The 26,929-nt window shown below is 46.0% G+C and overlaps 3 protein-coding genes across 6 annotated transcripts in view; 1 reads left to right on the top strand and 2 right to left on the bottom strand.

Annotated features, from left to right (window-relative positions):
- Window positions 1-821: 821 nt before the first annotated feature.
- LOC122620736 (protein mesh) lies at window positions 822-18,368 on the top strand. Of its 4 annotated transcripts, XM_043798336.1 has the most exons (16): window positions 822-908; window positions 1,118-1,572; window positions 4,799-5,034; window positions 5,111-5,298; window positions 10,776-10,953; window positions 11,016-11,153; window positions 11,718-11,886; window positions 11,957-12,551; window positions 13,683-13,805; window positions 13,970-14,128; window positions 14,190-14,934; window positions 14,993-15,411; window positions 15,482-15,669; window positions 15,879-16,118; window positions 16,188-16,238; window positions 16,308-17,141. In XM_043798336.1, exons 2-16 carry the CDS (start codon window positions 1,173-1,175, stop codon window positions 16,775-16,777), a joined length of 4,299 nt encoding a protein of 1,432 aa, XP_043654271.1. In that variant the 5' UTR covers window positions 822-908; window positions 1,118-1,172; the 3' UTR covers window positions 16,778-17,141. The 4 variants fall into 4 exon arrangements, with proteins under 4 accessions (XP_043654271.1, XP_043654269.1, XP_043654272.1 ...); XM_043798334.1 differs by having other exon boundaries at window positions 15,879-16,238; XM_043798335.1 differs by having other exon boundaries at window positions 889-908; window positions 1,121-1,572; window positions 15,879-16,238.
- On the bottom strand, window positions 2,358-3,281 carry LOC122620737 (protein bottleneck). The gene has a single exon (XM_043798340.1). The coding sequence runs from the start codon at window positions 3,279-3,281 to the stop codon at window positions 2,358-2,360; it is 924 nt and encodes a 307-aa protein (XP_043654275.1).
- A 292-nt stretch (window positions 18,369-18,660) lies between the features above and the next one.
- Window positions 18,661-26,929, bottom strand: part of LOC122619217 (guanylate cyclase soluble subunit beta-1) — a 43,664-nt gene continuing 35,395 nt past the window's right edge. The window contains exons 17-18 of the mRNA XM_043795988.1: window positions 25,434-26,082; window positions 18,661-19,689 (exon numbers count right to left, since the gene is read on the bottom strand). Of these exons, the coding sequence (XP_043651923.1) occupies window positions 25,761-26,082 (322 nt within the window). The 3' untranslated portion in view covers window positions 18,661-19,689; window positions 25,434-25,760. The remainder of the gene's footprint in view (window positions 19,690-25,433; window positions 26,083-26,929) is intronic.

Here is a 26,929-nt window from a genome sequence, read left to right as displayed (position 1 = left end):
ATATCCACGAAGTTAGTCATACATATGCTGAGGAAAATATTTAAAAATGTTGCTTTTTATATATAATAAATATTTAATAAATATATGTATGTATATAAAGGTGTTTATGAACTATGGGGTACATTTTCAATAGCAATGTGATTTTTATTCCCTTAACAATAAACACTATAAAAATATATCTTATCCTTCGATTTTTATTAAAGAAATGTTTATCTGCATTATTACTTTATAATACCCTATTAGTCACACAAGTGGGTCTTCAAAATGCTTTGCTTTGTCAATTTATCTCCGAGTTCCCCACTCCGTAGTTCATTTCTTCATTAATGACGACCATGACACTTTCATGGCCTAATGAAATCAATCCGTAGGCTCTTTTGACGGCGGCTGCCATTCATAACTTTTAAGCCTCGTCGGAAATGCCTTTTTGATGGTCGGTAATGGGTCATTGTCTATAATTAAACCGGAAGCGTGCTCTCACCAATTCCACATGCATGTGTGGGTTTTACAGCCCATTCAGCTTTTCACAAAATGGCCGCGTCATGAGTGGCATTAACTGTAATGGAAATGAATCACAAATCTGCAAGAGGCCACTGTCAACAGAGAGAAAAATGTGGGTAGCCTCCCAGGAATGGGTATAAACAAATAGGTTGGTAAATGTAGAGCACAGAGAGGAGAGTGAAGCTTCCCGAAAAAGCCGAGCGAGCCGAAGAAGGAATGCGTTATCGGTGCGTAATGTTCCATTGATAAGATATGGCCAACTTTATCTGGCCGATAAGGCCATGTTTCACAATCGAGTAGACGGCGACAGGTGAACTGAGTTTTGGCAACGCCCCGATCGGATCGTTAGAGTTAACTATACTTCAGTCATAGCTGAGCGGCTCGCTGCAACGAACGTGTTTTCCTGCCTGGTAATTGAATTGTCTAGAATTGAAAATTGGTGACAAGTGATAAGAAAACTGATAAGCCTTTGCCTTAACTGATGATGTCATCAAGTGAAAATCGTTAGAAAACGAGGATATCGAAGGAAAAGCGGTGCCTAAATAGTGAACAACTTCGCATGAAAGAGAGTGATGCTTAAATAGTTTATCTAATTGAAGCCTTTGTGTTTTTCTTTTAGCAGTGAAACGAAAAAACGAAATACCAATTAAGTGACAAATCGAAATCGAGTGAAAATGCGTTTCAAACTGTTTGTAGTTTGTGCGCTGGCCTGCGGCTTCATGGCCTATGTCCTGGCTAACGAGAATATATCGACGGAGGAGTTCGAGGATCAAATAATCAATGCAATTCCGGAGCCCGTCAAGGTGACTAAGCCCAAATCTCAGGCGGAATTCGTGGAGGTTCCAAAGGCCACGCCCGCTCCCAAAAAAGCGGCAGAGGAGAAACCGAAAACCAAACCCCTGGCCCTCCAGAAGCCCACTCTCATTCCCGTGGTGCATGTGAGCAGTCGGGGAACGGATGATGTCCTCACCGTCGCCGGACTGAAGCCCGAGAAAATGTTCGGAGCCCTTGTAATGCAAAATGAATACTTGGGCGAGCTGGGCTACGACGTGGACAACAGCGGCTACAACTGGGGTGAGTCGATTTCCTTGTCCCTGCGCTGATTCAGTTCCACCCCATTACTCATACGCCGCGTTGCCTATCTTATCAGAACAGCTCAGTGGGTTTCAGTGGGTTTCAGTTTGGTTTAGTTACCAATATTTGCTCGATAACCTGTGTTCGGGCCTTCAGGTGTAGTTGCTGTAAGCTCTCTCTCCCTCCCTCTGTCTCTATCTCTTTTTCTCTCTCTGTTTGGCCCGATAAGATAATGCCCCGGGTTGAGGCATTAAAAAGCTAACGGTTTTCTTGTTTTCCGCTTCGGCAAACAAAACAGGTGCGTGGTGGTGTAGTGAATATATATGTATATATACTTAGGACAGGGGGGGTTGCAAGGGGAGCACAGAGTCTTGCGTGATTCAGTTTACAACCTGTGGTAGTGTGTGGATTTAGCAATTCAGGCAACTCTGTTTTATCAGTCTCCCAGAACTGATATATTGGCTATTGGGAATTGGAATTTTTGCCGTATTAGTCACAGTCACTTGTTCGAATTTAACTTTGTGATAAAAAAGGGTTTGGTCAGAAAATGAATCAAGAAATATATGTTCGTAACTTACGAGTACAATTACTTCCAGCTTGCAAAAGAGTAAAGTTTAAAAATGTTGTACTATGTATTACACATATTTGCCCCATTTGCCAAGAATAAGAAACACGCTCACTTTGCGTCACATATTTTATATTGGAATTGTCTTTAGAAGCTTAGGCTAACTTAAAACTAAAGTAAGGCAATCCTGTGGAACTTACAATAAATCTAGTTTCTGCAGCTAAGCACTCATCGAGATGCGCTGCTCGTACTCCGCGATGCGCAATCTCACGGGCACCACCAGGCTGAGGTCCTCCATGATGGCGTGGTTCTGGGTGCGCACCGAGGCACTGGAGCTCTGGCGCGAAATGGTGGCCCTCGACTTGTCCATCGAAGGCTTGCGGCGCAGGGAACACTTGCGCTGGCTGCCCCCCTTGCCCACGCCCATGCCGGGCACAAGGGGCGTGGCAAACTGGGCGGTGGTGGCCGCCAGTCTCTTGGGCTTGGGTGGCGGCACTTGACCGGTCACGGAACCACTGAGACTGTGGTTGCTGCCCAGGAAACTGTTGGCGGTGCTGCTGTTGGCGGTGGTGGTGGCCACGTTCTGTGGACGGGCGGTGCGCAACATGGCTATGAAGCGGTTGCTGGTGGCGCTACCTTGGGGCATCAGCTTGTTGAAACCGGACTCAAAGGTGTTGGTCAGTTTGTTGAAGAAGTTGATTTTGTCGGTGACAGTGGGTTCCTGCTGCTGATGCTGCACTTGCTCCGCTTGCAGTGGTTGCTCCTGTGGCTGCTGCTGCTCCAGTTGCAGTGGCTGTTGCCCTGCGGTTTGTGGTTTCTCGTGGCCATTATTTCGCTTGGACATTTCCAGCACTTTTTCCCTCAACTCCATGGACCAGCGCTTCTGGGCCGTATGCAATTTGGGTCGCAGTGGGGATATACCATTGCCCGGCTCCGTTTTGCCCAGTTCCACGGCCAGTTGGCTGGTGAAACGCGGCTTGGGCGTGGATGTGATGGTGGGCTGGGCGGACATGTCCTCGTCAATGTCCATTTCCAGTTCGCTGATGAAGGAGGAGGAGGAACGGGAGGCCGCACTGCCGAATCCCGGTGACGACGGGCTCAGCTTGTAGTTGTAGAACTGGAAGTTGAATGTGCTGATGCTCATGTTGACGGTTGAAGTACGAATGTGATGTTGAGGCAAGGAACCCGCACCTTATATAGCTGAAATTCTAAGGACTACCTGGTCCAGTTGTCGTCCCCGACAGCTGGTGGCAAAAGTTCAGGTAGCCACGCCGAACTTAACTTAATTCCGGGAAACTACCTGAGGCCACCACCCACTACCTAAGCCATGAAAGTAAAAAAGGAAGATTTGTCAAAGGAGCGATTTCCCGGTAATTGCAACCCGAACACGCGAGTTTTGCGTGTTTTCCGCGCACCAATTTTACACAAATCTCTGGCAAAAGACAGCCTGCTAATCCGCGCACCTTTATAAGGTCCACCAAAAAGGATTAGCGAGGGTATCGATTCATAAATAGCTTAAAAACTTGAAACGCAACAGATGTTCAGGATTCATAGAAGGAATCCGCCGGGGTTTATGGCCACTTCACACTGTTGACGTTTCATTAGCTGGCTCATTACAATCGAAATCAATGCAATTAATGATTCACCAGACACTCAATGCAATTCACAGTTCACAAAGCAGACAGACGGAGGAAATGAGAGATGAAATAAAAACTGTGTTCAACATTCAGCATACTACTGCAATTCCATATATCCAAAGAGAAAAACGCAATTAAACAGAATAGAATGGGGAAATACCTGTGCAAAAGGCGAAATGAGGTGTCGGGATCTTAATGGGCTTCATTAATTAATGGAATTATAAATGAAGCTTAAATTGTAAGGAGCGGGTTTCCACTGAAACAACAAAGGAACTTAAATAGTAAAATTTAGTTTGTGAAAAAGAATTCCGGGAGAAAAGGTGGATAGGCACGAAATGAGAAGTTTAAGATGCAGCAAAGTTAACTAGTAATATTCAAAGCAATTTTTGATAGCTAATTGTTTTAGGGAAGTACAAGAAAAACTTAAAAACATTAAAGTATTTCTGCAAAACGCAATGAATGTCAACCGCTTTCGGTGCAACCACAGCTCCCCAGGGATTGCAGGAATATTTAGAAATCTTTCTCAGGACTTGGCCACGAAAACTTCGCCAGCAATTTAAGTTCCTGGACAGCGTCAGGAGCAATATCCTTAAGCGGATCCTGGGCTCTTTCATGGGCACCCGTTGGCAGTGTCCATTGGGAACGTCAGCTTTGCACTTAATCAGCTTAAATTGCTTTAAAAGGCCAGCGGTGAGGCGAAATTAGGAGAAAGGGGCCCCGAGCAGCAAAGTAGAAGGAAGACAGCAAAGTTTGCAGCATAGAAATGAATATTAACTGTGACCTTTAATGGCCAAGTACCCGGAACGGGAGCTGCAAGGATGTGGGTGCAAAGTTGCAGCCGGAAAATGCAAAGAGGCCAGGAAAAAGTTTGCTTTCACTTTATGCCTTGCAACGCAGCAAGTGCGAGGGATAATATTGTGGAATTGAAAAAGTAATCTCCTCGGATTAGGTGTGAAATTATAATGATAGGCCAGACAGAGTTCTCCTCACTAAGCTATTTGTCTTCTCCGCTCGCCTCTTCCAGATCCCAGCAACAATGTCGCCCCACCGACCACATACTCCACGGCAGCCGGAGGATACACCATAACCGCCGCCCGTCTGGCGGAGCTGAGGAGCAACTTCATGTACTGGTACTTTGACAAGGACATGTACGGCGGACGTGGCGACTACCAGTTCGACATCCACGCCTCCATGACGCAGCTGCACAAGAATCTCAACTTCCAGCTGCCCTTCTACGGCTTCCGATTCAACTACACCAGGGTAGAGTTTCTCCTCGCTTGTGCACAGAATTAGTGAATCAGTATTAGGTAATCCAACAATCTCCTTCCCCTTGCAGCTCTCCCTCAACGGCTACTTGGAGTTCTCGGACCCGCCAGAGTACCTCACCTACCCCCTGGTCTTTCCGATCAAGGACTGGCCCGTCAAACGCGATCCCTCCTTCATGGGCATCTTCTTCAGCAAGTGCCGCGTGGGGCGTATTTATCCATCGGATATTGACCAGCGGACGCCTGGTGTTTACTTCCGGTAAGACAATGCATCTCGCATCTCGCATCTCAATATATTTCTGCATTAGCCCCGCTCCCCGCTCGCATTTCCGCTTCGTTTGTATTTATTTGCCAGCCATATTTATTTGCCCTTGTTTCTCGTGGCATTTGCATATGCAAAATCAGCACACACAGCGCAGTACGCGCCAAACAATGGCACTCATACGTTCACATTCGTTTTACGTGCGCCAGTCGCCATTTACAGAAAACTAACACAAAATGGCGTGAGTGTGAGGGTGTGCGTGTCCCACTCTCCACTTCCGGTGGCCCCATTCTGCCTGTGTGCGTGTGTGTGTGTGTGTGTATGTGGGCCTGCATTTATGCATATGTCCTTCCCAACTGTATAATTTATTTGACAAACAACTTGTTCTATATTAATTCAAGGAATTAAATTATGAAAGACCAGAGCTTGATATTATCCTTGCTCCATGTCAAGTAATTTATTGTGTTGAAAGACCACAAAGTTTAGTGAATATTTTTCGTACTCAAATAATATTATTTTAATTCATCTTGACACATTTGCACTAAGTGTATTATCCTTTCGACTTCAGGGAGCTGCAACCTCCGTCATCGAGTGACATTGTTAGTGTTTCGCTGCTTGTTACTGTCATTTATTGCCCCAGAAATTCAGCACTATTCCAATGGCGGCTACCTGTTCTCCGTGCTCCGTAATATTTCCGGGTTCCCATGGCGCTACCAGCACCAGCACCATTATTTTCCTGCTGATTTCTGCATGCACTTGAGCGTGAACTCATTGCGAAGTGTCCATCGTCCTGGTGCATTGTCGAGGATTTTGCAGAAAAGAGCATTACACTCCATTTAAATCCAATTCGTTTTTATCTGAGTGCAACAATACATTTTGAAATATAATTTGTGAGTTCAGGCTGGCTCTAATTATATTCTGTTGTCCTGCACTTGCCCCCTGAACTTTCCGAGGACATTGTTGAAATTTACACAAACATGAATTCCATTTTTTTGCGCTCATCCGGCTAATTATGCAAATTAATGCCCGCGGGGGCAGAAAGTTATTTTTGTGGAGTATTTATATGGCTTTAGCCATGGCAGCAGTTAAAAAGCTTGGCCTTACAAATTCCGTAATCGCGCACCCAGAGAAGCAGCCACTCAAAAATGCATTAATTAGTAGAAACCAAGTTTCATCTTAAATTGCTCTTTGGTTAACTCGTAGATCCCAGCTATTTGGAGCATAACTTATGGCTGCTCGACTACTACATTGTTTCAACGCCTTGCATTTCATGGCTTTCAAGGAACCAAATAAGGCGAGCATAAATTACTTGCAAGTGGCACAGAATGACAAGTCAGTTGAGCGATGCATGCAAGTTGAAAAATTCATGGGCAGTCTACCAAAAAAAAGTAAGGGGAAAAATTACGAAAGTGGTTTGTGCAATCTGACAGCATTATGAATGGCTTATAGCATTGCAGGATAAATGTTTTCCCATCGAATTCGTTCTGGCACTTTCCATTTTTCTGTTCACTGGGTTCGTTGTCAACACTCTCCGCTGACAAATTGCCACAGCTGAGCAATTAACATCCTGCGAGTGGGAGCACAAGGATCAGGACACGAGTGCGTGTACCGTCCAATGCATTTTTATAGTTTTACACAGTCCGACAATATGTCAAACTTGTCCCGCATAACTCGTTCACTGGCGCAGTCCCTGCCATTTAATTGTCTTCGTCTCGTGAATAGCGCTATCAAGGGGAAATGCTCAGCCAAACTTTCATGTGCGCACTGAAAAAAACAAATTAGGCTTTAATCTATAGGTTACCTATTAGAGCTTGAAGAGAAAACTTTGTTTCTAGCAGTGCATTTGTGAGTGGGCGGGCAGAGGTATTAAAGAATGGGGAGTCACTGGAGCTGTGACTGGAATTTAATTTAAATAACTTTGCATGGCGCTGAAGATAAAGAAGAAGCCAGGCAGAGCGAATAGCGAGATGGCAAATGCGAGTGATGTAAAATTGCTGCCACCCCCACTGACCCACCCCCCTTGGGCACCACCCCCTCACCTTCTGCACTCTGCACCCACTGCCTCATTGACATCCGCCCACATGTCGGACCATGATTATTTCGCATCAATTTAATTACACACTCACACTTAGCGCTCAGCATTGGATTAGCTGAAAGTGCATGGCATTGCGCATACGCCGCGTGGGTCGCCATCCACTTTGAGCATTAAATTCATTATGAGCGCACGTTTAATTACACACACAAACGTTTAGCCGCGTCGGGTGGCGAATAAAAACTTAATGTCGTTTGTTCAGTATTTTCTCCTTTGTTAAACGCTTTAAACTTTGTCAGCGTGTGAACTTCGATGTGTGTGTGTTTGTTTGCCTCTGTGTGGGGTTTTTTGGTCAAGTGTGGGAAATTCCGCAGGTCCTGTGAGCGCCTAATTGTTGTTTGGCAAGGGCAGCTTCAAACGGATTCTTAATTGCCGCCCTGCGTTGGCGCAATTAAAACGTATTCGGCAGCAGAGTCAAAGGTGCAGTAGCAAGTACTTAGAAAATTAAGGCATTTTAGAGGTTTGCAATATTATTACATAGCAAATTTAAAAGAACAACAGGATAAATATTTTTGAAGAACGTTTTTTATGAACTTCAAGGCTTTTAAGAAAGGTAAGGCATCTTCTAGTAGACCTTGAGAGAGTAGTACTTTGTGGAGTACTTGCCAAAAGTCACTTTCATTAAATTTATAGAGTGCCGACAAAGCACTCTTGGTCTTGCCAGCCAGCCACTGGCTTGAAAGTGTTTTTTGGGCAAAGTTGTTCTTTATAACCAGGCGCCATAATAATGCCGCTTCATTATTCCCTTTTGCCAATCATAACAAGAACTTTCCCAATCCTTTGGCCACGCCCCCTCTCCCGCCGCCGCCTTTCTGAGTCCTTGGCTGGGCCATTTGCAAGTCTCTGTTTGCATTTGCTGGTGCGAGCGCTTTCTGCGCGCTGTTTCTGCAGCTTACATGCAATTTTCGCCATTTTCTTTAAGTACGGCCATTGTTTCACTTTCATTTACACCCCAAAGATGGAATTGGGCCACACGGCAAACGGCAAACGGCAGAAGGCAGAAGGCGAAGACCGAGACATGGCTGAAGCGTGGCTAAGCCGGGCTAAAAGGGATGAGGGGGAAAGGGGCTCAGATATTTCCATGCAGAGCGGCGAAAAGGCATTTTAACCTACAAATGCAGACAAAACTGTGGCAGCGCCCGAATGTATGCAATAAAGTACATAATGGCGCAGTTCAAGAACTGGCCTGCGATGGCAAAACGGGGGAAATAGTGGGCGGGGTGCGGAAAATTGGGTGGAAAAGCGGGTGGAGGGCGGCGCGGAGACCGACTTATGTACGAGCTTCTGAGTTTCTATTACTTTTTTGCGACTCTCTCTATGTCGGCACCGCGAGAAATGCCTTTGCATTCTACAATTCATATTAAAATAATTTATGGTTATGGCATCTGTATTGATGGCAAGATTTTATTAAGAATGCATGCCCTAACTAAACTTTATCCTTTGACTACCTTGTTTTTCTCAGTGCCTGTATAAATGTGCGGCTTTCTGGCTTACTTACACGTAAAAGTCTCCGAGTCTGCGGCTGTTTTTGGCTGCTGCGCGCGCATTTCTAGGCTGAGTGACAATTCGCATTTTTTTGGCCCAAATGTCAATTGCAGACTTTTAAAGTTTTTGCTCGGGGCAAACACAAATGATAAACTATGCGAGTGTGCTTGTGAGTGTGAGTGTAGGTTTTGTGTGTGCGGTTATCTCTGAGCGCCTTCTTCTTCTTTTGGCCATGGCATGCGGTTTTTTGCTGGCTGCCAACAAACGTTTTCTATTTTTTACGCTCGAGCGTCGAGAGGAAGGAAAGCGTAATTTTGTAATTTATTTCCATTGCCATCTGCTGCCAGCTTTAATTTATGTGCCCTCAAAAATTGAATAGCGCAATTGAACGCATGTTATGTGTGCTATGATAATGGCTGCATTATGAGTTTTTATTACGCATCGTTGAAGTGTTAATAAATAAGCCGAACATAGGGGCCACACCACTCTACCACTCATGTTTGATTGCAGTGCCCGAGTGAGTGTGTGTGTGTGTGTGTCTGTTTCATTTATCACTAACAAACACGGGGGCAAAATCAATAAAATGTTACCGGGAAAATGCAAATAGAAAATGGCCAGCATTCATCTTTGTTTGCCACACACAGGAATGCCGGAGCATAACGAGTTTTTCGATTTCAATTGTTACACATGTGAGTGTAGTGCCCCAAATGAATGTCCTTGTCAAAGCGTTTGGGAATTAGTTTGCATTTGTGCAGGCTCTGCAGCCCAGGACTTTATTAGATTTTAGTAAGTGGCATAAAGGGCTGACTGACTGACTGAATGTTGCATATGGCTTCGGTTCAATCATAGTGTTTTAGTGGTTTGCAAGGCTTCGACTGGTAATTGGTCTTAATTGAGTGCTTTGCATTTAATTAGTGGCTCTACAGTAGCTCTTTTATTTTCGGGATTTCAAAATGTATATTTTATGACTCGCACTTCACTACGTCAATAGCAAATGGATATGTAAGCCCATAATCCATTCTAGTTTCGATGCCATCTAAAGGGCAACATTCTATTTTTAACTCCCATTTGATATGCAATTTGAATAATTTCTATTATTTATCTCCATTTTGAGTACAGACTAATCAATATTAGCAACATAGAACCCCACTGAGTTTAGTAGTTACATTTGCGGCCAGCATCTGGACATGTTCCTGCCGAGCCAAACGCTTCATTTGCTAAGCCTCTTACGCCAACCAGGAGCTTTGTCAATCCTGAATTGTTCACCTCGATTCCAATGCAATTGTCCGGCAGTGGAAACTTGCCTTAGATCTACCAGCAGCAGTGGACTGGCTCAAAGGGGCTGCGTGTAATGAAAAACCCCGGTAAATCGGCTTAAGATTTATTTGTGTGGTATTTGAAATGGATTGGAATGGCTTTTGTCTAAGCATTTTGCATGAGTCCCGACTGTAATTTAGCCAAACTGGCTTAAAGCAATTTATGGGGCGCAGCAAACCAGCAACGCAGCACCAGCGGTTTGAAGTGTGAGTGTGTAACGCGGCGTATGCGTAATGAATAATTAAAGCATATAAATCATACGCCACGTAGCCGCGTTGGCGTCGCCAATGTGTCGGTCGTCGATACGAACACCACTCCCCCCGTACAACCGAAAGCGCAGACTTGAAAGGGCTCACGAGAGCGTAAAATAAAATAAATAAAATGTTTATGAAAATATGCGCGGCAGGGAAAGTAATGAGGAAGCGCCGAAATCAGAAATCTCTCCGCCTGCGTCCTGATTTATATGCCGAACATCGAATCCATTTATCATCAGGCAGACACGCCGAGCCGAAATTTGCCTTGCATCCGCTTTGTTTTCCCATTTCCAGTCGCAGTAACTCAAAACTCATTCTATTTGCAGAGTGGAACGTGATCTGATGGGACGCACGGACCGATTCGGCGTGGAGGTGCGGGAACGCACCATGTGGGACATCCGTCAGGGAGTCGTGGGCGCCGATACCTTCATCCCCAAGCACGTGGTGATCGCCACCTGGAAGAACGTCTCCTTCGCCGGTGGCATTGACAACTCCCTCTACACGGTATGTGATTTTAACTTTCGAATTATAATCATTACACATGTATGCTAAATGTGTTTCCGCAGACAAACACCTTCCAAATGGTCCTGGCCACCGACGAGGTCTACACCTATATTATCTTCAACTATGCCGTGCTCAACTGGCTTTCGCATACCGAGGCCGGAGGTGATACAACGAAGGGCGAGGGTGGAGTTCCTGCATATGTAAGTGGTCAAACTATCCCTTTTTTAGTCCTTTCCCTTTTGGTCGGTTGGCACTCAATTAAACAGTTGACTCCGAGGGAAAACTTGCCCACTGATTGCGTGTGGGGAGTTTGTTTTCCCTTTAGTTTCCCAGGACATGGCCATGCCTTGTTTGCTTTGATGATTTGTTCGCCAATCTGAAGGGCGAAAGTAAAGTGCAAGTAAAGTTTTTCGGTTAAGAGTTCGCAGCAAGGCTTTCTTATTATGCGTACAGTTTGAAATAATACAAAATACCTCTTAATGTAATTTGCCGAAAATGTTCAAGAACACTTATTTCATTCACGATTATCATTAGCTCGAATCATTTGGCTTGTGAAACTCGAGTGCCCTTCAGCCTGCAGCCACTTGCAGTAATTAAACGCACAGTTTAAACTTTTCCTAAGCCCGAAACATAATTGCGAACTTTGTGAACAGTTAATTAAATGTGCGAGCAATCCAAATGCATGTGTTTAATTGCACTTCGGCCCCCAAAAAAACTCCCCCAAAAAACACCCTTGACATGCGAACTTTGCTCCCCCTTTGCAGGTCGGTTTCAATGCCGGTAATGGAACCCAGGCCTACGAGTACCAGCCCTACAGCCAGAACATGGTGATTCGCGACCTGGCCAACAGGGGTTGGGCCAACGGATTCCCGGGTCGCCACATTTTCCGCGTGGACGAGCAGATTCTAATTGGCTCCTGCAACAAGGATATCGGTACGTTTGACTGACTCCCTTGGCTCCCTTCAATGGGTTTTGGGAACTCATTTTGGCTTTACTCATTTAGATTCGGCTCTGCTACCTCTGACCTTTGCCCCCGAATCGGGCAACATGCTGGGTGGCCAAGTCGTCAACATCACTGGCCCCTGCTTCGATCCGTCCATCAGAGTGACCTGCCACTTCGACACGGAGTCCGTGCTGGGAACCTATGTGGATCGCAACCGAGTGATCTGTGTGCAGCCCTTCCTGAAGGCCGAGGGCTACATCCGATTCCAGATCTCCGTGGGCACCCAGCGGTTCAAGTGGCGCGGAAAGTACTTCGTGGAGACGCCGGCTGCCGCCACCGAGAAGATCTTCTTCACCAACGACGATGTGCACAAGAAGAACCCCGCCGAGATCCGCATCACCTGGAACCAGTACAATTTGACCTCGAACGCCAATGCCAACGTGATGATCTCGCTGTGGGGCTACCGCGAGACGAAGATCGAGCCGCAACTGGAGTACATCGATGTGATCGAGGCCACCTACTCGAATTCCGGCAGCTACGTGATCACGCCCTCCAACTACATCAACCGCAACAACATCAACCGGGACATGCAGTTCGGCTTCCTCCAGATCAATCTCACCCAGCCCGACCAGTACTCCGGATTGGCCATCAGTCCGTAAGTAGCTGCAATGCTAATGTATTGCAAGCCCACTCATGGAAATCGCTTCAACAGGCTAATACAGGGTGCACTCTACCAAACTGGGTTACGCTTTAATTACATAAATTTATTCACCCTTGGATTCCTCGCCACATTCCTTTTGTTATTGAGCTTTAATTGATTCTCGCTCGTCTCAATGTGTCATCCCAGTGCCGAGTGCCTGGCGCTTCCATGGTCTATCCATGTTTTTATTCAATTTGTCGGGCAATTTCAATGACAATGCGAACGGGCTATGTGTACTTCGGCTCCTCCAGAGTCACCAGAAACCAGATACCCAGTCCATCCCATCCATCGCATCCATCGCATTTATCCCATTCCCTTCGGCTGCAATCAATTTGCCATGGCTTGGTTGGCTGAAGATTGCTTATTATGACAGCCCGTAATTGCGAGACATTCTCGGAGCTAATCAATAATGGAAATGTGTTTTTAATGGCCTCGGCCAATGGTAATCGCTGCCATGTTTGTGCGCCAGTCTCCTGCATCTAAGCCTTTTTCCTTTGCCTCACGTCCAGCAATTATTTTGCACTTAAACCTGAATCATCTTCCGAACCATAAAATTTGTGGGCCGAAAGTGATGGCCCCTTTGAACATTACGAATTTCCGAGGGCTTACATAGAAACTCCGCTCTACACTGGGCGAAAATGCAGCTTGCGCGATACTTATGATAGTGCTGTAAAATATACAAGTATCTTTCCCTTTTTTATCGCCGTGCCTTTTCCCCCAAAGACGTAATATAAGACAATTTCATTCTTTTTTGGTTTACGGCACCTTTGGGTGTCGTTAGGCGGCCCAAAGTGGCGGATGGGGGCCCAAATAAATTGTTAGCATTGTTTCAACATTTAATTTCCATTTGATGGCCGAGTAATTGCGAAACTTAATGAAAAACATTTCCATGGCAGCGCGAGGTGCGAATTGCCATTCAAGGATAACTAGGCAACGGCTAATGGCGGAATCGTGTTGCTCCTCCAAAGGAGCAACTTAAATCGCGTTTGTGTCGAAAGTTTGATGAGTGTCATCCTTCTAGGTGCTGCCTACCTGTATGCAAACATTCTTGGCCACACATTTCACACTGCACTTTCCCATTTGCAGGGTCCTCTGGTCGCGTCCAATTCCACTGGCCTGGTATATGGCGCCCCAGTGGGAGCGACAGCACGGAAAGCGATGGGCGCGAGCTCTCTGCGATAATTGGATTCGCGCCGACCGATTCCTCAGGTAAGGCTCAACAAATATGCATTTGCATTTGGCCCGCTAATTAAAAGCGACCAGAACGCCGATGGGGATTGGCTAAATGGACGCTGTTCCGCAGCTAATTAGCTGAGGATTGCGATAATAGGACTGGACTGGCCCACTGAAAATACATATACCTCGTTTCGCAGGAACTTTGCCGCCGACCTGCCGCTGTGCCCCTGCACCCTGGACCAGGCTGTCCTGGACAAAGGACGCTTCCGCCCCGACCGCGAGTGCGACAAGGACTCGAACCCCAGCTGCCTGCGCCATCGCGGTGCCATCCACTGCGTGGTCAGTGGCACGCCAGTGTAAGTTGCTCTAAATCTTCCACTTCCAGGAGTCACTTAATAACTTCTATATAAACTCCAGTGCCCAAGGAGCTGAGCAGCAGTGCTGCTACGATCGCTATGGCTTCCTGATGCTGACCTACGACCAGATGTGGGGCTCCCGGCCCCGTCGCGTGCACAACCTGGGCAAGATGCCCTGGAACGAGGCCAGCAAGGTGCCCTCGCTGTCCATGTGGTTCCACGACATGCGCCCCTTCTACTCCTGCTGCTTCTGGCAGGAGGAGCAGGCGGTGGGCTGCGAAACCTACCGCTTCGAGCGACGTCCCTCGCAGGATTGTGTGGCCTATCAGGCGCCCGGAATTGCCGGCGTGTTCGGCGATCCCCACTTTGTGACCTTTGACGGCACGGCTTACACCTTCAACGGACTGGGAGAGTTCGTGCTGGCCCGCAGCGTGGATGAGAGCAATAAGTTTGAGGTGCAAGGACGATTTGAGCAGCTGCCAGTCAACTATTACGGCGAGGTGAAGGCCACCCAGTTGACAGCGGTGGCCATGCGGGGTAATACGACCACGACGATTGAGGTCCGTCTGCGTCCTCTGCACGCCAGATGGCGCTATCGCCTGGATGTCCTGGCCGACGGACGAAGGGTCTACTTTGATCGGGAGAGTCTGAAGTTCCAGCACTTCGACGGCGTTACCGTCTATACCCCGACTTACCTGCTCAATCAGTCGCAGGTGGTGGTGCAGTTCGATGCTGGCATTGGAGTGGAGGTGGTGGAGAACGAGGGTTACATGACCGGTCGCGTCTTCCTGCCCTGGAAGTTTATAGTAAGTACCTAGGAATTTTCATGTTTTAATTTACTTACTTCTATTTATTTATCTGTAGAACAAAACCGCCGGACTGTTTGGCAACTGGAGCTTTAATAAACTAGACGACTTCATGCTGCCCAACGGACAGGTGGCCCAACTCAATCTGAATGACCTGCGCAGCATTCACACCAACTTTGGCATCAAGTGGATGCTCACGGATCGCGAGGTTCCCGGAGTGGGAGCAGCTCTGTTTACCCGAGAATTCGGTAGAATGTCCAGTTACTATGCGAACGCCACCTTCCAGCCGAACTATGTCCTGGATCCTGCGGACTTCCTGCCAACGAATCGCACCTACGATCTGGAAAGGGCTGAGGAACTCTGCGGAGAGTGCATGCAGTGCCAGTACGATTATGCGATGACTTTGAACAGGGACTTGGCTCACTTTACCAAGAACTACTACGACACCATAGTCAACATGCAGGCGGAAAATGCAGTGTAAGTTTTCGATTTAGAGTCATAAGGATAAGGTCAGATTTTAATGCTGTTCACCTTGCTATTTTTACAGACGTGTGGTGTCCTGTGGAGTTCTGCAGACTCCTCGTTTTGGTCGCAAGCTGAGCTTCGACTTTATGCCTGGTGCCAAGGTGTCCTTTGAGTGCAACGAGGGCTTTATTCTGGTGGGAGATCAACGTCGTGAGTGTTTGTCGAACGGCCTGTGGAACATCCCGGAATACGGATACACCGAATGCCTACGTAAGTACCAGAAGCTGACTATTATATCGTTCTTAAGAGACCCTCAAATCGTGCCTACAATTATACTGACTGACTGAATTGGAAACAGATATATATAATTAATATAGCTGGTAGTTCATAACTAATCCAGTCAGCCAGTATGTAGTAGGAGTGTGTCCCGCGTTGCCCCAGATAGATACCAATCCTTACCAACTTTGAAACCCGTGCAGGTGAGGTGTACTACACGCGTCGCGTCGCTTTCATAGCAATTGGCATTATCTTCCTGGTGATCTGCCCACTGATGCTGTGCATCGTGTGCGGAGTGTATCGCTATCGCCAGAAGCAGCTCAAGGAGGATCCGCAGTGGCAGATGCCCATGCTGCCCCGTTCGAGGGCCAGCTCGGCTCGTAATTTAAGGACGCTGAACTACGACGACGACAGCGATACGGATGCCAGCACATTGAAGAAAAGTAGGTCCTACGACAAAGTATATCGCACGAACGAACCATTACCGGGCAAACCGCAAATTGATTTTCCAGCTAAGAAATGGGATCTGGATGAGAACGACGAGGATGTGACCTCATCCGAAGGTAGTCAAAATAGAAACAGCTCAAAGTTAGCCAGGGACATTTCCTACATTAATCCGAACGTAACCACAGGTGAGAAGCCGAAGCAGCTGGGTCGCCGCTCCCTGCACTCCGCCTCCGGCACGGAGTTGGATCAGCATGGCTCGCCGGTGGACGAGGATCATCCGGACGAGGACGATGACTTCGATGAGGCGGATGTCCACACGGGCACCACCCATCCGGCCGGATACCACCAGCCGCTGTCGCCGGAGGAGGCGGATCAGCTGCATCGCCAGCAGTACAGCCCCACCTTCAGTGGCCTGGACAGTCGCACCAGTGGCGCCAGTTCCATAAACTACACTCCACAGGCGGCGACGCAGAATCGCTTTGGCGGAGTGCCGGTGCTGCCCAGCAACACCCAGTACTACAGTAGACCCCCGTCGAGCGTGAACACCGTGCCGCTCCGCACTGCGCCCACGCCCCTCACGCAGGATACTGGTCTGCCCTCGCCTCCACTGGCCACCTCGCCCACTCCCTCGGTGCAGAAGTCCACGGAGGTGTGAGGATCGGCACTCACCCCGATCCTCTAGCTGCAAAGTTCAAATAAGAGCCACCCACTAATAACTAATCTTAAGTACCTTCCATTGCCGCCGACTGGGAACCCACCGCCCACCTCTCCATAATGCTTTCTCTAACTCTACTTATTGTTACACCGCTGTATTCTGCCAAAGGCCATGACCACATCCACTAACGCACACCCAATAAGCACTTATAAATAGTCCTTATCCGTGAACCGAATCCTTGTACATTAAGCATAATCAGAACGGCAATTCATTTCGTTTTACTCTGGCCCAGGTAAACAATCATCATTTTATATTGAATAAAACCAAAAACACTTGTTTATAGTCGTTACTTGTAAATGTTGAATAATAATGGTTTTAGTTCTCCTTGCAGCGCAACTCGATAATGCCAATTGTTACATGAAAGTTGACACTTCGCAGGGTTCGCTTTGTTTGCTGTTTGACTGCCTGTCAATTTTCTGTAATAATTTGCAAGACAGACGGGTTGTTAGTTGCACTACGGAAAATTAGCTAGAAGTAGTAGGAAGCTAGTGTGTTTAGTAGTAGAGTAAGCTAACAATTTCAAGGATCAGAACATCGTATTTACTGCAGTAGTGCAAACCGAAATTACATGAAACTTACGTAGCAATAGGAATCCGAAGCCAAGGACATTAATCTTCAACTGTCACAGTGTTGTCTGTGCTCCATCTCGTTTCTTTTTTTGGTAGCACTGCCACGCCCTGGTACTCCACCTACGCCCACTGCCATGGGGACAGAATGTATTGTGTGCATTACGCCAATGTCAATCAATCTTGAGCAAATTGATGAACAAGTTGCCGTTACTTATGTCTGTTTGCCACCGGCGAATCCCTCGTCCTTCGTCCTTCGTCCTTCATCCTTCGTCGTTCGTCCTCTTCATCAATGCGAGAGTGAAGCCTGGTCTATCTGGGAAATAGGCGGCACACACACACAGTGGCAGGACGAAGGGGCTTAAAACTAGGCGAAAACTAGGCTCCAGCCTTGAGTGGGTGGATTGATGGCAGGAAAGAGCTAGATGGATAGCTTGGTAGGCTGTTTTATTTATGCACAGTGATGGAAAGGTATCCGTTTGCGAAAGGCAAGGTGGAATAGATATGCATCTGCCAGCTGACCAAACTTTACAATAGATGGCTAAAGAAATATACTCGTATGTCTCGCATTTCCGAACAATAATGGATTTACAAATGATTTTCCTGCAAAGGGTATTATAAATTTCTCGCATGCCTTCATCACTATTGGTAGCCCTGTCCTGTCCGGTAGAATCCTTTGTGTATTTTCCATTGCATTCCTTCGCAGGACATGAGGAGCAGTCGGCGCGGGTGGCGAGCATTTCGCTGGGCATGGTGCTGCTCATCCTGATTCCCTGCCTGTTACTCCTCGTCTGCGGGGCGAGTTATTGGATTCGCGAACGAATCGCCAGGGAGGAGGACGAGGCTGCCCAGGCTCTGTTGCCAAAATCCAAGTGGCAGCAGTCGAAACAACATGTAATTTGATCAGCACATTGATGAGCCACCGAGGACATGCGAGCGTGGCTTGAATTCGAAAGTCGGGAACCTCAAATGTAATTGCCAAATTGCATTTTAAACTGAGCCTGCATCAAATCTTTATTTATTAACGAACTAATAAAAGAATAAATAACCAATAAACAACACTAATTTAATTTGTAATATTGATTTAAAAGTTTTACCACAGTTAAGTATAAACACATCACTTCAGGGTTCAATGAAATATTTTATTGGTTTCTGCGTATGTTTATCTTGCGATTTACTCTTGGGTACAGATACATATTGATTTTATTTTTCATTTTAACATATTTAACATTTACTCCACGCTGTGTACAGATGAAATCAGATACGGATGGACAGACAGGGGGAAGGGGGGGTGTATTTAGTTAGTTAGTTTAGCACTTAACACTTCTTAGCCTTTTTACAGTACAAGTAAGTAACTTAGACTAACACTCAACAACCAATTGGATCAACAAAAAAACGCATCGAGTCCAAACGTATTGGACCAGAGCTTAAGCTAAGCTTCGCCTTAGAAGAACATTCAGCTAAACGGTTGGCTATGTAAATTTAGTACTTGCATCTGTGCACATTGATATTGCTATGAATATATGCATCTATATATACTCGTATCTATGTATAGGTATGTGTTATAATAGTCCATGATTGCAGAAGAAGAGAGAGACTTCCGGCGTGATGGCTTAAGAACTATAAAGCTATTTCTCAGTTATAGTAAAGTACTCGTAGAGATTTGTCCTTCGTAACACTGGCCATAGATCAATGGAAACTTAAACGAACTTCGGATTGGAGAGCTCTTAACCTACTGTTTTCCTGTCCTGTTTTCCAGATGCTGCGCTATAGAACATCTGTCCATGTAAATACTCGGTTGTGTTCTGGTTGTACATTTGTATAGAGTTACTTTCTTCCTTAACTTGGTGCAGTGGAGATGCTAACAATTTGGTTGTTTTTACTGGTCGGTAGCCCTGTATAGAAGTTGACGAACCCAATTACATCTATGTATGTATAGTGTGTATATTCATATATCTTTGTCTTTTGTCTGTTTTCTTTTGGTGCCTTGTGGTTAAGCTAATTTACGTTTACATCTTAATTAAGTTGTCCCAAAGTCGAGTGGTTCGGTTAGAATATTTGCCTTACATTGTTTCGCTCGTCGATTTTTACAGTTCGAGTAATTTTGCCTTTAGGTTATATAGTATAGTTACACGAAAAAGTTCAGCCTAAGAAACCATCACAAAGTAGAATCATAATAAATACATATTAACAAATTACACGTTCTTTACACAATAATACACATCTACAAGGACTCACGCAACACGCACAGGTGATTTTAAACATTTTTACAGGATAATCCACAGGCTGAAACGAGAAAACAATTTAAAGCGATTTTAGTGGGCATATTTCGGGAGTTACGAACGCAAAATGGGAAATATAAATACTCTTATGTTGGTCACGAACTGCACCCGCAAAGGTCGTTCAATTCCTACACTGAGAAAAATAAATTAAATTCAATCTGTACCCAATTTCTATGAATTTATACGTTTACTTTACTTTAACGATTTGAACTGATATTCCTAGGATTTCATTTCTGTGTGGCAAGGGCTATCGAAATCAGAGCTCAGTTTGTTTGTCTAACCGTTTGGCTTCCGTGAGCACGCAATTCAATTTAACCCTTCACGCCCAATTACGCCGTGAAGCCGGTGCCAGGATCGCAGGACGCGCAGGACTCGCAGGACCTGCAGGACACATGAGGTGGAAACAGTGTCAATGTCAAAAGTTGGACTTTGGCCATGTGGAAGCGAAACGGAACAAGAAACTTGGCTTGTTTTTTCACCCAACTCTCGTGTTTGTTATGCCAACTGCGTTTTGGATGCGGGGCGTTTCGACCACAAAACAGTCCAACTACAAAGGCGCAAACAACTTTTGATTGCCAAAAACTGGCCAACCTATGCCTGCAGCCTTTGTTCGGGGCACTTTCAAAATTTCAATCACGTAAGCAATTCCCTTCCCCTCCCCACCCCTCCGCCAGAGGAAAAGTTTAAAGGTCTGCCAGAAAACGATTATTTATAGCATTAGTGGAGTCCGCTTGATGGCTCCCCAAAGTTTCAGTTTCAGTTTCAGACAGGTATATACATATGCATTTGCGGCTTGGCAAGTGTGCCATTTCCATTTGGGCAAAGTGCAAAAACTCAGTTTAAATGGGTAAATAGGTACTTGTATCTTGAATGGCTAATGGCATATTCTCTGGAAGCACGTAGTTGTTTGGCTTAGTTCTCAACTATTTAGGGTTTTGCATCTGTCGCGAGTTGTGCCTACAGTCATTGTGTAATTTTCCTTTGCACACGATTTTTAATTTAAAACCTTTGTGCTGCAGGCTGCTTTTAAAAATAAATAAGCTTCCATTGACCAGCTTTTCTCTGTGCTTTACCTCTGGCATGCAAGTGGGAAATGAATAAATAAGTCGACGGTGTCGAATGGATGGCAGGGCAGTTGATAGTAATTGCACATGCATGTTAACCCCGAGCCACTGACAGCATCCTGAAAACCCCTTGCCCTCCTCCTGCCTTCAGATCCTGCTGACACGCTAAGCAATTTAACAATTTTACAGACAATTAAACAACAACATCCTCGAGTCCTTGGCTGTCCTTCGGCCGAGCTGTCATTGAATCGACTACGACGACAAAATGGCTAAAATGTACTTGCATCTAATGCCGGTCTCTCTGCCCTCTCCACACATAAAATATCGATTAGTTTAATGTGCAAAAATAGCAGCAAGTGCTTCTTTGGGGGTCATCCTGCCACGCCCCCTTAGCCCCGATCCACCCACACACACATAGCCCCCATTCACATGGGAATTTTGAACAAATTGAATTAAAATTGTAAATATTGCATCCGAGTGCTTGTGTGTGTTGTGTGTTTGCCTCGAACTTTATGGCCCCACAAATCAAATGCACGAAGGTGGACACTCCGAGCCAAAAGGGAATGTTCGAGTGCGAATGCGAATGGAAAGTGGTGGGGAAAATGCCGTCAACTTTGCACCCCTTGCTGTCTGAAAAGTTTACGCCTTTTGTCGAGCGGAATGAAAACCGAAAGCGAGCAAAACGGCAGAAGAAATGCGATGGGCGAAAAAATGGCATCGGAAAATCGGTCCATGGAAAGCCAGCGATATTGATGTTGCGGGCGTTACCAAGATTGCTTTGTTTCCCTTTTTGTGGCAAATTGCATTCGATTCGATATGGATATAAAAAGCATAAACTTTGCATTCACACACATGCGATTCGCTGCGTCGACAACGGATATTCGGAAATAAACATTTGCGCAGGAAAATAAATATTCGTGCACATACTTTAAGGTGCAAAGAAAACCGAATTCTATTTGCATTTATATGCGCTTTAAGACCTAAATAACTGACAATTGCAGAAACAAAGTTGTGCTAAAAAGTGCCAGCAGCAGCATCGCAATCCTAATAAAATCAGAATCTTAGGAAGTTGCACTAAAGTTTTCCCATTTATTATTGGATTTGATTGGTTTTCCTCTTTGACACTCGAAAGCCTCTCAGCAGATGCAACTTAGTGCGAATGCATCCCACTTTAAGTCCCCGGCTGTCATAACAACTGGGACTTCCTGTCTTCCTTCCTGCTCCTTACGCACTAGACTCCACTCTAATGCCAATGCCAATGCCAACTGAATAAACAACGATCTGGCTCTATTTGGAATGGTAAACCGCCTCAAATTGATTTGTTGTCGGCAACATTTAGAGGCAGGCGACTAAGGGCGTGGCAGCAACTTGCAGCGGTATGCAAATGATGCCGTCGAAGTCGTCCTGTTTGCCCAGCACCTATTTGCTGAGGGGAAAGACAGTTAATGTGGCCACTGTCTGCAGTTGAATGCCTGCCAGTGTGCAATCATTCCAACTTTAATTGAAATTAGTGCCGAGTTTTCGATTAAGCCACGCCTCGACTGTTTACTCCTGCCCGTGTTGATTTGGCTGCGACAATGCCGAGGGTCCTGGGCCCCTCAGTTTCCATGTCCTTGCTGCAGTTGAATTACCCGAGGGGAAAGGGGCTCCTTCTCGTTGCCAAACGAATACCTGCCGGAATGTTGGAGTGTGCTGCATCCTTGTATCATTTATTAATAAACCCCTTGAGTTAGGGCAATAAAACTTTTCCCCTTTTGCCTCTTTCCTTTGCCTGCCCAAACTGACATTCGACAGTAATCTAAATAGGAAAACTTTTATGTTGGCTCTCCGAAAAACTAAGCAAGCTGCAAAAACTTTTGCCAACCCAATTTTACGCCCTCCCAATTTTGTGTGAGGCAGGCAAAGAGATGGGTTAATTCAATGAGCTGGCTTCCTTTGACTGCCGAAAGTGTGCCAACATGTGAGTAATATGTTTGGACTTCTACAGGTCTACAGGTCTCCAGGTCAATCCTTCTTTTTTCGGGGCCACGTGGCGTATGCGTAACTCATCTGCCAGCGCCTCATTATCGTCTCATCAGCCTTATTACTATATAAGCGTTATTATGTCACATAGTGTTCATTCTTCACCCATTTCTTCCCCTTGGCTGCCATTCCATTCAGAGGAGTCGCCTGGGAGCGAGCGTGAAAGTAGAAAAGGAGCCTTTGGCTCTGACATTTTGTCGTCGGCTCATCGCAATCATAATTTCCATCTTTATGAATTTTAAATGAGACAGGGACCGGGTCTTCGGCCTGTCTTTTCTCCCTGCAGCTGACAAACTTTGCACGCCTGTCACTGCGAATTCAACTAAATTTTTAATAAGCTGCCCCGGCCTTGTGGGCCACGCCCAATTGTCGCATAAGAGCTTATGCCGTATTTAGTCGGGTAAATATTTATTTGATTGGTATTTCTGCGATATCCGGATTTGTATGTTAGCGCGCACAGGAAACGGAAATTGTACGGGCTTGATGGCAGCCGCGTTATTTCGTTATTTCCATACTCCCAATGATGCGGAAACGTAAAGAAAAATCGCTCTTTTGTGCGGACCGAATAAATTTGCTTCGGTTTGTATACCCATCCTTACATTCATACATACATCTGTCTGGCGGATGATAAATGGATCTGAAGTGGAGCTGATGAGGCGAGCTGGCGGCTCATTAAAGCGGATGTGTACTTCAGAGATACACAGTTGTATTTAATGTAATGTATGCAGTACGAATTTCAACCAAGCAACCAAGCCTTTGCAGAACTTCATCTTTTATCTTTACAGCTATTTATTCACTTTCCTCTTAATTTGCATTAACTTTTACTCGGTCTGCCGTATTATTGCACTCCCAACTGTCTGCCAACTAGCACTGCAATCGAAGGCGTCGCTCATTAAAAATAATTACAATTCTGAAGTGTTTCTGTGGGGCCAATGCATCCCTCCAAAGCAAAGGCCTTTAAAGTGGGCCAACTTAAATGAAGAGCCGCTTCCCCCGCAGAACTTCCTTTACAAACTGGCCGGATGTGAAGAATAAATAAGACTAAATAGGAAAAATGAGGAAAATTATGAGCAGAGGCGAAGAGGGACAGAGGCGGAAACGAGGAGGCCTCGATTTCTTTGGGGCCACCAAATCAGGCAACTTTTATGGGTATTTGTACTTTTTATTTTTATTTTTATTTCTGGCTCCAGTGAATTTCAATGAGCCACAAGGGAGCTCGAAACGTTGGGACTTATGAAAAATGTGGAATCTGGACCAAATTTGGAAGCATTTAATTAGGGAAATTTATGTTTTGCTTCCACAGCAGCGTGCAGGCTGTGAGAACTAATCAATGTTAATCCATTTCTAACGAGCCATCGTTAGGCACCCCGAATTACATACGCCCACAATCCAGACACAATCCAGTTGAATGGCATCATCAAAATGCCTGCCAACTTCCAGGTCATCAAATTGCATGCCAACTTGTTGTTGCCGCTGGCATTTAACGATAATGTGCGCCATATCGGGGCCATAAGCAGCTATATACTGATATCCGAAGGATGGACGGATATCTACAATGCCGATATATGTGTGTGCACTTAAAATGCCAGCCCAAAAATTGGGCCAACCGAAGTTCCTGCAAGTCCTTGCCCTTTTTTCTGCTGTGGCATGCTACTTAGCTAATATGAGAATGGGTTTCTGGGGGGCGTTTGATGCGATTTCATCGGGCTTTGTGACATGGTATTTTGAGCAAAGTTTGGCCCAAAATAGATTGCAGAACTGCCGGTTAAATAAGTTATGTGATTGTATGCAGTGTATCACACTTTGCTTTTGCGGTAGGGCAGGGAGTCTTCCTCCATAGCTAATCCTTGATCCTTGCTTGAGTGAGTGCCTGGAGCTGCTGGTTCGCCTGCTTGCTCACATCAAATATTTGTTTTCAAAATATGTGCTAAATTCTATGCTCCTTTTGGGGCATTTTCGGCTGAAATAGAACTCTTTGGCTTGCAGCTCGATTGGCCAAAACTTTGTAAACAAAAACACACGCAGAACAAATGCCAGCCTCGGTTCGAGGATAAAGTGTGGGCGGCAGCTTGGGGGCGTGGCAGGATGAAAGGCTTTGCGCCTTCGCTGGCTGACAAAATCCTTTCGAGCTCTCCTTTGGTGAGCGGGAGATATATTTAACTGTTTGGCATATTATGGCTTTTATATTGAGTTGTTTTGGACTTATCTAGTTTACTGCCGAGCGGATAGGGCCAAATGGCTTGAAACTTGTCCTGACACAAAATATTCTTTATGGCTGGCATTCGAATTTGTGCCGATAAGGCCCTGGAGGACGAGGCTAATTTCCAGGGATTGCAGTACACGACATGATAATGTGGAATAAATTACGTGCTCGGAATATAACACTTTGTATTAATCACAAGATTTGCTGACATCAAGTTGAGCTCTAACTACATTTGCATAGATATCGCAAGTTTAAGTGGAAACTAGCTTAAGTTTATACTTTCCACTCAGTGGTTAAAAGATACTCAATACAATAAACGCAGTTTTTAAGCCTTGAATGATGGTATGCCCAGTGAAGACACGAGAAATGTAAATCATTTGTAAAGTGACTGGGCTAAGTGGTTGGCCCGGATGGGTTGGCTTGAATCGTTGCAGATAGGAGAGCATTATCATAAATTACCTTGCACAACGATGCGACGCTCCTTGGGCTCCGGCCGCAATGTGCCAGCAGCAGCAATCACACAATGCCAAGAACACACACTTGGGTTTTGGGATGCAGGACACGGGCGAAAGGACACAGGACACAGGGCGCAGAATGCAGGGTGCAGGATGCAGGACGCAGTACGCAGGATGCAGGATGACAAACACAAAGGCATAGAAATGAAGTGGTTAAGTGGTCCAAGGACCTGCAGATTTGGCCGCAGACATTCGGACAGATGGAGTCACGCACGCAGTGGCAACTTTACAGGATGTTTTAGCAGCAGCAGGACGAGTCCGTGCACAGTTCCTATGTGCCTCCCCCTCCACCGCCTCCTGCTCCTGCGGACGAAGTACGTGACACGCTGGCATGTCCTGCTGTCCGCTGGGCGACTGCGGGAAGGGGCGTGGCCCCGCCGGTCGTCGGAGTGGCTGGCTGCAGCAGCGGCGAGTCCAAGCTGCCATTTCCTCCGCCGCCACCGCCTCCGGTGGAGGAAGTGCCTCCCAAAATGCTGCTGGTGGCACGCGTCAGGAACCAACAGTCCATGGGCGTCGGTTTGCCCTTCATGATCACGGGTCCGCGGTACTCCAAGTGGAACGAGTCATCCTGGTTGATCGCCAGACAGAGGAGCCTGTAAAAAGCAGAAGGGGAGAGACCATAAGTTGCAGAGCGGAAGGCATTGTGTCAACTGAATTGTTATTCGTCTAGTCTCATTTAAACTGAAATTTCGGTAGTAAAACTTTTTATAGTAGTAGTAGAATAGTAGTTCTTGCGGGCGTCACATAAATTTAAGTTACGAAGTTCCGTGGTGAAGTTGTTCCGATGCCATAATGCACTCTGAATGATGTATACCTCGGGGGTCGTATATTTCTCAATCTGCACACCAATAAATTGCCATCGTAATTTATGCCGTGGGAGACTTATTCAGCTCTTAGATTGCATCGCCAGAAATTATGGAAATTCGGTTATTGTGCCCGCACATTCGAGTGCAGCACAAAACGGAAACGGAATAAAAATTTCGCCAGGCTTGTGTGCATTTCCGCTTCCGCTTGGCGCGACCACAGTGCCACCACACATTGTTGCATTTATTCGGACTCATATATTTACGGGCAATATGCCGCTGATTGGATACGCATTTAATTCAATTTATTCGCGACCTTTGCGGCATCGGATAGCCGGCATAAGGCCACAATTGCATTGCCCTTTTAATTAGCGCCCAGGTGAGCCCGATCGGGTGAACAAATTTCCGTGTTGTCCTGGGCAACCAGCACAAATATGCTGCGTTTTAATGGACCTGAGTTAATTACACTGCTCCCAATGTCCTTCGGCACTTATTTGCATATGCGATTAAGGCGAAGGACCCGACGAATCCCTGCCAGCCATGATTATCCCTGCCATCATCTCTGGATCTCTGTGCGTTCTGTGTGCGTTCTTAATTAATGTTTATGGCAGTGTATAAATATTTACGCAGCGCTTAA

Source organism: Drosophila teissieri, chromosome 3R (genome assembly GCF_016746235.2).
Source record: "Drosophila teissieri strain GT53w chromosome 3R, Prin_Dtei_1.1, whole genome shotgun sequence".
Lineage (NCBI taxonomy): Eukaryota > Metazoa > Arthropoda > Insecta > Diptera > Drosophilidae > Drosophila > Drosophila teissieri.
The sequence above is the reverse complement of the archived record's forward strand: the minus strand, read 5'-3'. Positions and strand labels throughout refer to the sequence as shown.